Source organism: Berghia stephanieae, chromosome 3 (assembly GCF_034508935.2).
Source record: "Berghia stephanieae isolate SIO BIC M18660-M18661 chromosome 3, UCSD_Bste_1.3, whole genome shotgun sequence".
Lineage (NCBI taxonomy): Eukaryota > Metazoa > Mollusca > Gastropoda > Nudibranchia > Aeolidiidae > Berghia > Berghia stephanieae.
The window spans coordinates 104,919,117-104,931,135 of record NC_088362.1 but is presented as its reverse complement, the minus strand read 5'-3'; the positions used below and the strand labels follow the sequence as shown (position 1 = coordinate 104,931,135).

General features: G+C 34.4%; 1 protein-coding gene across 1 annotated transcript in view; it reads right to left on the bottom strand.

The window, feature by feature from the left end:
- Window positions 1-12,019, bottom strand: part of LOC144969071 (uncharacterized) — a 72,956-nt gene that overhangs the window by 52,123 nt on the left and 8,814 nt on the right. The window contains exons 8-12 of the mRNA XM_078908082.1: window positions 10,147-10,522; window positions 4,646-5,123; window positions 3,267-3,460; window positions 977-1,041; window positions 372-523 (exon numbers count right to left, since the gene is read on the bottom strand). Coding sequence (XP_078764208.1) covers window positions 372-523; window positions 977-1,041; window positions 3,267-3,460; window positions 4,646-5,123; window positions 10,147-10,522 — 1,265 coding nt within the window. The remainder of the gene's footprint in view (window positions 1-371; window positions 524-976; window positions 1,042-3,266; window positions 3,461-4,645; window positions 5,124-10,146; window positions 10,523-12,019) is intronic.

The following is a 12,019-nucleotide window of genomic DNA, read 5'->3' as shown; positions in this document are numbered from 1 at the left end:
CAATTAGTGCTATAAGAAGCACCTATCCACAGTATATTAAGAAGCTCTCGGTGCCTGTTTCTCTTGGTGGACATTGTGACATCATAACATATTAGAGTGCCAAAATCTAGGCAAATTTTCATGTTTGTGTAATTTCTTATTCTAGGATAAGCAAGAACCTCACATGGATGGACAACAGATAGGGGTATTGAAAAGACAACAAGAGTTCATCTCCTAGACAAACAAGACAAGATTGTCTTCAATAGGAATTCATCTGCTATCAATCTTTGTAAATTAAACCCATATTACAGACTTATGTTCTTCTTTTAATTTTGAAGTTGAATTGCTTTAAGAGACTTTTATGCCATATGAGCACAGTGTGATGTACTAACCTGTAGCCTTGATTTCATCAAAAAGTTCCTTGATTGTGGCTGCATGACCGAAAGTCACAAGAACAAAAGCACGAGAATCACTCAGAGTATTTGCAAGAACTTTTGATGCTCCCTCGTCAAAGTAGGAAGTACTGACAACACAGATTCCATGTCTGAGATTAAAAAAATAGAATTGTTTTCAATCATTTGTCATGCTTTATATGAAGACATATGTTTTACTCAACTATTTATCAAAATATTTTCACTTCTCCTTTTCAGACAAGCGCACTATACTATCTGTTTAACTTGATAAATGTTCACATCTCTAAAATAAACCTCTGATAATTCTACAATTGTATTCATATGGAAAAAAAAAAAAAAACGATATCATGAGTGAGCGGTATTTTTCCTGATTGTCTCCCCTTGTCTGAAATTCCTTCTTGGAGTGCATTCAAACCATTTTCTGTGACACTGCATGAACCTCTATTGTGTGAATTGATCTATGAAAGCTTTTGCTGTAAATATATATCATTTAAACCTATTTACCTTTGAAAAAGAAATCTTCAATTAGATATTTAAATACAACAAAAATAGCCTCTTACAGCTAACAAATGTTATCTTCTCACCTGGAAGCAAAATCTTTGAATCTCATGGACATTCCTGAGTAATATGGATTCTTCATTGTTGCTACCTGTCTCACAGAAAAAGAAACACATCATTAAGAGTTAAGAAGGAAGTAATAATAAGCCTTAAGAGTTTAGTTTTTATGGGGGGTTTTTTCGAGCTAGATCGGTGAAAATGTCATTGATACAAATCACTTAAAATTGCCCTGCTCTATAAAAAAAAATGGTATTTGAAGTATTCAAATCTTGTAGAATCTACCAAATATTGCAATAACGAAATTGGGATATTTTCAAGAATAATGAAAGTTGTGCTATTTATAATAGTCATGTATAAATAGAAATTTACAACCTAATTACAGTCAGATCTCTCCATTATCCGGACATGTCGCCCTGAGACAGATTTCTTCTTTATTTGTGCACCATAATCCAGAAATTCTTGTTCCTGGATCTGAACAATTATTTTGGGAACAAGCCATTACGATATTTATTACTATATAATTTATGACTCTATCACCTTAACATCCCAATGCCCGACATTGCCTACCGACTCTAGTTCAATGCAATCAACAAACAATTGAAGTATAATTCGATTTAAATGCTTTGTCACATCCAATTAAGGTAAGGTAGGTCTACTCAGTCCAGTCACTGACAGACAGCCCAGCCCTGCCACCTTCTTCTTCTTCTTCCATTGGCCAAAGCTTCAGGCTGAAGATTGTATGGCCGTCTTTTCAGTAACAGGGGTTTTAGAGGGAAGCAGGGAGCGATTTTTTGAAGTCATCAGTCGAAAGGGCTTGTTTACAAGTGGTTGGTAGGGAGTTCCAAAGTCGGATGATGGAGGGGAAGAAAGAGTAAAGATGATGGTTTGTTCTTGAGTGGGGGATTTCAAAATTAAATGCTGAGTTTCGTGTTTTGTTGTTCCGTTTCAAATGGCTAGTTGGAATTTGAGTTTTCCGTTTTGTGCTCTGTGGAATACCTCACCTCAATCAACATGGTTGTGCAGTGTGTGTACAATAATCAATAGCATCAATCATGTGTGACTGGTCTGTTAACACAATCCCTGTCATTCGATATTGATGTCACTGGGCCTACAAAGGCTATTGTTTTCAATTAAGGTAAAGGTAAGTCTTTTCAATCGTCCTTATAAATTTGCTGATCTGATTCCACTATCTAATGCCTCTGTAACCCAAATAAAATGTTGGGAATGGAGGAGTTCGGATTATGGTGACGTGACTGTATATATATAGTTTCATCAATAACCAAAAAAATCTGGGGTTACAACAGTTCCATTCTATAAAACATTAAAAAATAAATAAATAAATCCACGATTATTCTTCACCTGAATGTGGTAAATTAAATCTCAACTAAAACGGCTGGATTATTCACCTTTGGGTAAAAGATGAAAGTTGCATTTGAAACAGTGCAAGGCAAAGCTCTGTTTATCTTTATTTCTTTTCTTTTTTTAGTTTTACTCATTACAAAATTTTTATTATTTTTTTAATTGGTTATCAGACTCACAATTATAAGTAAAATGTAGATATTAGCCATCTACTAGAAGTTGCTTGTAACTCCAAAAAAAATCTATTTATAAAATAACCTTTCAAAAAAATTTACGTTGATTAAAATCTTGCCAAATCAAAAATACAAATATTTTTATACTTGTGAAGGCTGCATTGGAATTCATCCACCGTAGTTCCTGAATACCGTACAAGGGTACATTGCTTATGTTCATTACGTCACTGATTACATCATATTCAATGTTTATGTATTCAAATTATCTTAAATCCCAAAGCATTCACCTCACTGAGTATATAAGTTACTAAATTCTTGGTGAATTTTGAAGTAATTCAAAAGCTGCAAAAATACTCATCTGTATCAGGGTTTCCAGTTAGGCGTTTAAATGCCTATAGCCAAAAACTTGGTATTTTTTAAAAACCATTTGGATTGGGTTTGGCATTTTGGCATTATTGGGTTATTTTTTTTAATATCACGTTTTTTACTTGTATAATACACACTAATTTGATAAAATACCCTAATTTTCACATTTAAGCAAGAAAACATTTTCATTAAATCAAAGTACCTACCCATGGCAGCAGGTTTAAAAAATAAAGATTTATTTTTACCTATATGTGCAGATTAGCAGAAAGAACCAGGGAAGTTATGTCATTTTTAAAAAGCCATTTAGCCATTTAACATTTTTAAATGAAATATTTGGCATTTTTTTTTGGCAAAATTTATCCGGCAACCCTGATCTGTATTCCATGGCTTTTGTACCTAAACAAGGAATTTCACTTACCTGTACATGAGTCCAGGACTTAGCACGGAGGAGACTGGTCAATGCTTTCAGATACATTTCTTCATTTGGTACGGCTCTGGCGTAATAAGGGTACATATTTCCTGAAGAGACATCAGGAGTGGTGGTTCCAACTTGAATTTCAGGATAATTGTACTGACTCAAAATAGGGCTTATCACCTTTGCCATCAAATTGCCTGGAAAATATTTAAGAGAAATAATCCTAGTTTAAATACTATCATGTCTGAAATTATTTCTTGCAGTGCCGACAGTAACACAAAGCATCCATTTCGGATAACGCAATTTTTATATTATTCATTTTACTAAATTTAAACAATTTAAAAATTGCTACTGTTTTAACTTAGATAATAAAAAATATCAAATGAAATCATTGACACCATAATCAATGTATTTATCATCATATCGACATCATCATCGTCATCATCATCATCATCATCATCATTATCATCATCACCATGATTAGCATCATCATCATTGTTTAATGTAAATTGTGTCCATGAGGCCTCGGGCCACACTACAACAGTTTCAGTCAGGTGCATTGTGTAGGGTATGAACTGATGGAATGTGCTTTATATAATCTGTGCCCCCAAAAATATTTGTATGGTACATTTCAACTATCAACTCTAAACGATAACCACAGAATAAAACATCATGGAAATAGGAGAAACTGAATCTTTAAATAATTCATATTCAATTAATATTCTAATTATTAATATAATGATAATTAATAATTCATATATACTATGTTACAAAAAACTAGTTAGGGCTACACTCAAGTATGGCCACATTGTCTGGGACCACTACCATCAGAAAGAGACATGAATGCTCTCGAAATGACAAAAAAAAAGAGCAGCCAGGCATTTTGCGAACACTTCTATAGAAACACAAATTCTTCATGCCTGACTCAGAGGCTTGCACAAGCATAAAGAGAGACAAAATCACGACGATACATAGAATAATTCACAATAAAAATGTAGTCATCCTCCAAAATTCAATCAGACTAAAAATCAGAAGAACAAGGGGGTATAATCATAAATTGTCCATCCCACATGCAAGAGCAGAGACACACAAAAACATTCGTTCTTTCCCTCTGCAATAAGGCCCTGGAAAAGCCTGCCATCAAAGTTAGGATGCCTCCAGATGTTTAAGAGAATTGTTTCAATTTGTGTGACAGATTGTTAACGTCAGTCAAAATGAAAGTATTATCTGTTTTTAGAGACGGGAGGGGGGTGTAGAGGTTGTATTCGTGTAAAAGTCAAATGTAGAGTGATAGGGGTTATTACATAATGAAAAAGTAGATATCTTATAATATACATAAAATATAAATATGCATGACTATTCATTTGTAACAGTATTCATACCTGTGTCGTCCACAAAGCCATAAATGTTTCCCCGGGAAGACAAAGCCATACCCATTGCATCCTGGATACTACTGGAGGGACTAAAGAGGTCATTGAGGAAGCCTGCAGCTACAGCACCATTGGGACACACATTAGCTACCAAGCTCCCAAGTGACACACCTCGAAGCTTATTCACATTCCTGCGCTTGTATTCTTGAATGGCCCATTGTACGGCCACAATAGATGAAAGGCCCTTCTCAAGTTGTGGACCGCATGAAAATAATGAATCACTGTGACCATGACCATTAACAAGCGATGCAAAGATAATGTCTCCTGTTGTGTGCTCATAGTAGACGTGTCTTGGTGGAAGGATGCAGCTAGTACACCCGCTTGCCGCGCATAACGATTTTGGGGGTTGTGCAAGGGTATTGGTTCTCTGTTCATTGTAGAATTTCACATTTGCTCCCATTCTGAGGGTTCCATCTTTATATTCACCAACCTACAGGAAGAAGGGGTGAGGGGGGGGGGGGGGGGAGAGACAAGTAAAAAAAAAGTTAAAGCAAAGTGATGTGTGAGATAGCAAGCACAAAAGGTCATCATGTGTTTGGCCAGTGCTGAGAATTACTTGCGTCAAAAACTATTGTATTGTATGGGAGGAGATAACAAAATAGCATGGTTTTCTGGATATTTCAAAGGGAGATTGATTCATAAAATTAATAAAAGCCTTTGCATAGCCTTTGTAATAAAATCCACTTTTTAAAAAGAAAATACGAGATAGAAAAGGGAATAATTGTTTTCAAGAATTCAGCTTTATCTGGTATCAAAAGATGCAGTCACTTAAACATTTCTATAAAGATAGTAGATCACTGATCAACTAAGCTAAGGGGTTGTAACCTAACCCATGAAAAAGAATGAAAATGCCTGAACTGAGGGCTTGAACTAGGTTGTCCAGATTAAATTGTAATGCCTTATCCATCAGACATTGGGCCATCAACCCTCTCGACCTCTATTACAAGATATATAATTGTGGCAAAATATAACCCCCCCCCCCCCCCCCCCCCCCATTAAAAGATTAGTCAGTCAATATATATAGTGTGCAAGGCTATATTTCAAAACATCCATGCATGTTTCCTTTCAAAATTTTTGTGCAGAAAGTTATAGTGTTAACTCTAGGTTCTAGTTGGTCCTGATAAGTTGTGAATGTTGTTACACAAATAGTAAGATTTTTTTTAAAGTTACATAACTTAGAGTCATGCAATCTCAGCACTCAGAGCTTACCCCAGATTTCTGAAATATGAAACATACAAGTGCTATTCCAAATCTTTAAATTTTCAGAAACTGGCATCAATTGATTTGTGATTACTTTGTAGTTCTAACTCTCAAATTCCTATTCAATCCTCTAGGAACAAAAGGTATCATATACTTATCAATGCTGCAATACCAATTTACCTTAGTCAAGTCAAACACTCTGCATAGTTTTTGAAATATTACCGCAGCATGATAAACAGCAATTGGTAGAACAGCCACTTTATTAAAGCTTCTGCGCATGACATAATTTTAAAAAAATACTTTCTGGCGTTGCAGAATTCATGGCCAGTGAATAAAAACGTTTTCAGAATTTCATGAAACTTTATTTGTATGATTTAATCACTTATATAAGGTAAAATAGGAAATAATTCTGAACTTTTAATCAAACAGGTAGGCTTATTAATTATCATTGCATTTACTGCTTAAAATCCATTCCATTTTATTTACTTTGCCAGACTTCACATCTTTGACCAGCTTGGGTAACAACAAATAAATGAGTACATATACTGATATTATTGTTTGTCTGCATTTGAAATAGAATACTGCGTTCATTGAAATTTCATAATGGGAGAATATATGTCTTCTGGCTTCGACCTTTTCAATTAAAGGGTATGTGACAAATCACAGTTCTGTATAAATATGTCATGAGATATAGTTACTTATCGATTTAACTCATGTCTACACACATGTAATGTTGATTCTTTGAACGAACAAAATAAAGACAACATTTTAGACGACTGAAAGAAACCCTGTAATAGCTATAACAATAAACAGGTGTGTAGTTTTGAAAGAATTTTACAATTATAAAGGTCATCACTGGAATAGCTTACCTGGAATGCTGCTTAATTTGAACAATTTTTGACTAATGGTGTTATTCCAATTTACAGAAGTGTGTAAAGGTTTAAATTAGTATATCTCACATATATTAGATTGCATGTACATCTTCAAATGGTAGACAGAAAACACAGAGAGTGAAACAAAAAGGTTATCAAATGAAAACTGAAATGTAAGTACAAAAACGTGTTCATGCATTTTTCTACGTTTTATATTCCATTTGTTTATGTTTTGTTTTGTTATCTTTTTTTCCCCAGATAATTTCAAAATATAAAAAGACGTAACTTTTTAAAAACATTTTAAATTAATTTTCAGAACTGGTACAAGAAACAAAAGAGTGAATGAAGATGGAGAAGAAGCTCGTTATAGAAAGTAACACTTATGTTTTCTCACTTTGAGTCAGAACAACTACAGCTAAGGGAAATATGCTGCGCTCTATATCGTTTTTAATACATATAACATCTCCTTTTTCAATGGCTTATTTTACATTTACTTCAAATACTACTCTGTCAGTTACAAACATGAGAAAGTAAAGACAGTCTTGAGGATTGCATCCATTCTGCTCAAGAATGCAGAATACATGTTATGCTGTTGGCAGTTCATGACAAATTATCGATAGATTTTGGAGCACTAACTGGGAGGAAGATCAAAGTTGTCAACAAGAAATGATAAATGGTAAATGACAGACTGTCTATCATGCCAACCTTTCCAGAATGAAAAGTGTATTCTATGGCCCTAAAAAATGTATTTTTGACAGAAAAGTGTATTTTACCTGCACTCATTCACAGCAATTTCTAGTAATTACAAAATTATCTGGTTTATTGAGAAACTAATCCGAATGAGCATTTTAAATTAGTGTAAAGTCAGAAATTGCAATGTCTAAGGATATTGATTTCGAAACGCTCAAAGAAATGACCAAAACACCCCAATCATGTTAGTAGAGTCAGTGGAAGAGGTAGTGGTTGTTGTAGCGATGGTGATCTAATGATGAAGCTGTGGTGGTGGTGGTGGTGGTAGTGGTGGTGGTAGTGGTGGTGGTAGTTGTAGCAGTGACAATGCTGTGATGGTGGTTGTAGCAGTGGTGATGCCATGGTGATGGTGGTAAGAAGTAAGAGATGTTGATGGTGTTGATGTACCAAATGAAGTTGTGATGGTGATATACAACTGTCACTCCAGTGAATCAGTTGTGAGTAAGTTTTGAGATTTTTAAAAATCACAGAGAGAGGGCTTTAATCAGTGATTAAAAAGGAGGAAAATGTATCGGTCCATTGGTCAAACTCAAACAAAACCATCTAAAATATTATAGTTTCGTATATTATATTACTACTTCTAGAGTACATCTATTCTTAATAGTAGAGATATAACTTACTTTAAGTACAATTTTAATGAAATGTCCTTTCCTTATAACGATTTTTTTTTAAATACCAGGAATTAAGAATTGACTTTTGGTCAAAAAGCCTGAAAGTATTTGTTTTTACTTGTGTTTTATCTTTGTTACTGTAGCCCAGGGGTTACAGATCTTACAAATAATGCTCAAGTATCTTTAATAAATCAAAATTGTAAAACATTGTAAAAACAAAGGTAAAAGTGTAAACTAAGTTGAGCACCCCTTATAATTGTAACAGATTTTCATCTCTCTAAGTAAACATGAAGATTGATAGATGAATAGTTGATATATATATATGGATAAAGGGAAAGATAGAAAAAGAGAAACAGAGAGAGAGAGAGAAGGGGGCAAAGAAAGACTGAAAGAGAGGGAGGTGGAAGAGGAAGAGAGAGAGAGAGAGAGAGAGAGAGAGAGAGAGAGAGAGAGAGAGAGAGAGAGAGAGAGAGAGAGAGAGTAGTTTAATTGCTGGGGCTCTTTTCTAATTAGGGGGAAGTTATAATAATTATCTTTTTAAAACGGACCTATAACTGTTCTACCACTCTTGACCTGCTTACATAAAATCGAGACTCATGTACCCCTACCCCCACCCCCTTTAACACATCTAGCGCCAGTTTGTCTAGACTGACGCCTTAAAAATGGCAGTGTCACAAGCATTCGTGCAATTGAGTACAGGTGTCAAAATATGACACAAGACACTATGGTGATTTTCTAACGGATCCACCATTTGACCTGAGCTTTTATCAGAGGAATATGTTTTTAAATGAAGGCTTCAATGTTAGTTCAATTTAATTTTCACTTTAAATTTTCTATTTAACAAGTAGTAAACGTTTAAATATGACCTGAGCCTATTTAAAGTATAAAATAAGCTTGCATGCATAATTCTATGCAAATCCTCAAAAAGGTATGAGAAAAATAGTCGTGAAAATCAGCATCATGTAACTGACTGAAATGATAATTATAGTATAAAATATGATGTATCATTCAGAAACACGGTCAACAGTTAATGTATGACATGTAGGTATCATTGCATTAAATGTAGGCTAGCCTATAATTTTCAACATCAATCACGCTTGAAAAATATATATATATTTATTACAAAAATAATCGTACTAAATCCTTTGGAATCATATCAAAGTATTTGGGTCAATAAATCGTACTAAAATACGCAAAGTTGTACCGGTTGGAAGGCCAATTTTTTCCTTTAATATTTTTTTTTTTTGGTATGTTTTTTTTTGGAAGGGGGGGGGGGGATTAGAGTAGGCGGGGGGGGGGGGGGGGGGGGGTATTAGAATAGAGGGTGAAAGAATATTACAATATAGGGAGAAGTATAGTCAGTGATGGACAGATTAGTGTTTATATTAGATGGATATGATTACCATTTCACGAGTGATATTTCTTTCCTTGAAAGAAGGATCCAGAAGAGAAAAAATGGTTATTCTTTTTAATTTTCTTGGCACATAATTCAATGGAGAGATAACATTTGATACTGAATAAGAAAAACAGATTTATCACAATAAAGTAATAATTCAATACTGAATATAACAAAACCTTTAAGTCATGATGATTTATACCAAACACATATTTTAAAATTAGAATATGAAGTAAAGCTTTAAGAAATAGAGTATGCTCCAATTCTTTGGAAGTGAATAAGCAAACAAAAACTAGTCAGCTTTCCATAAAATACGAGTAAAAAATAAACACAAAGACATTCAGTCATTCTCAGCTTATTCTCTAAACTATGAACTTTATATGCGCATGGGAGGAGCGTCATGAAAACAATCAATTCTCTATTAATTATCACTATACGAGAAGGTCATCCAAACCAAAATTCAGAAGTTTGTTGGGTTTTTGTTGTTTTTTTTTCCAAGTATTTATTTATGATCATCTTTACCTGCAGTCACCACAAATATAATTACTCTATGACTATCGTTACAAGTATTTACAATTTTTACATATAAGGAAATTTTACGCTTAATCAAACCAAAGTACTTACTTCTTTAAAGGAAAAGGCTCCACCATTATCATTGTATTGAAAGACAGTAAAGGCACCTGACAAGGTGTCTCCCTTGGCATCAAATTTGATACCTTCTCCTGTCAAAGCACCTCCAAAAACGGAGGCTGGAAAAGTGAAATCCAAGGATTTTAAGGCGTTTCGGAGATCCTGAGGTGTTGCTTGTAAACCGGCAGCACAAACACCACTACCAGAAGGACAGAGAACCTTGAACGCCTCTGCATAAGCAAACACTGCTTTGATGACAGGAAGAACGTAGGGACTTTGGACAAATGAGTTCTCTAGGGCGGCCCTGGTTTGCAGGGTACATCTGTTGGGACTCCCAGGAGTCAATGAACATTGATACACTTCCTCGTACCTGATGACAAGAAACAATTTTTTATGACTTGACCAAAATATTAAGAAATAAACCAAATGAAATAGGAAAAATACAAATTCATTCCCAATTATTAAAAACAACAGATAATGGATTTTCAAAACTCTTACATAAACTGAATCAGACTAATACCAATGCAAGTCTTGAATTTGAGTGATTTTCAAATTCAAATTTGACTAGCATGAAATTTCAACTTTATAAAGTTGCCACTAGTCAGCTGGTTCTCAACCTGACATTTGTTATTTACTTACAAAATCATTTTTTTTTAATCTTTGATGCAACAGCTGACAAAAAAAAAACAAAGACAAAAAAATGAATGCCTCAAATTTCAGGCCTTAGTTATAACAAATGAGATTTTTTTTTTTTTTTAAGGACACCTGAAAAAGACAACCGCAAGCCTGATGAAACAGAAATCAAAGTAAAAATGTATTTGAAGATCACGACAGAAAAAATGAGAATCACAAATGAATTTTTTTTTTTTGTTCTTTTTGTTTTTTGAGATTTTGATTCCAGTATAATGATGTAACAGATTTGGAATGAAAATTACATAATTAAATCTCAAGATAACGCAGTTGACTTGGAGAAAATTTAAAATGCCTCCACTCGTAATGCTGGGAAATTTGACAATGACTTTGTCACTTGTGTTGTCTTAGAAAATCACAATTATAGTTTTCATCATGAATTGCTCTAAATGATTTTGTTTTATTTGGTCCTTGAGGTTGTCTAATTGTTAAGAGTGATTTTAGTGCAATGTTACAGAACGCCATATTTTATAATAATAATAATAATAATAATGCTGAAAACTTATATAGCGCTATAACTCCGAGACACCAGACTCTAAGCGCTTAAATTACAAATTACTTTGGCTGAAACATACTCATTCACACACACAAGCACACACACACACACACACATACACACACACACAATACAACACACAACACAAACCAAACCTATCTTGCTTCTCATACCATCTACTAAAATCGAAACAAATATGTTTTAAGCGAACGTTTAAAAATAGACAAAGATTCTTTTTCACGAATGCTCTGCGGTAAGGCGTTCCAAATAGAGGGTCCGAAATGAGAAAAGGATCTCATTCCAGCATTTTTCCGAATTCGAGGGACAACTAGTTTTGTGGAATCACTGGCCGAACGTAAGGGGCGGGGTTTTGAATATCTTTCAATTAGTTCTGAAAGGTAGGAAGGGGCAGTACCTTCAAGACAACGATACACTAAAACACAAGCTTTGAATTTAATTCTTTTCTCAACAGGCAGCCAATGCAGGTCATGAAGTAGAGGTCCGGCAGAGTCGCACCTACGCTTCATAAATACTAGTCTGGCAGCGCTGTTTTGGACAATCTGAAGACGTTTCAGATTGTATTGCGAAACGCCAAACAACAGAGCATTACAATAATCCAATTTCGATAGTACGAGGGACACAACCAGGTGCTTGGTCACATCCTCAGATATGAACCGTCTA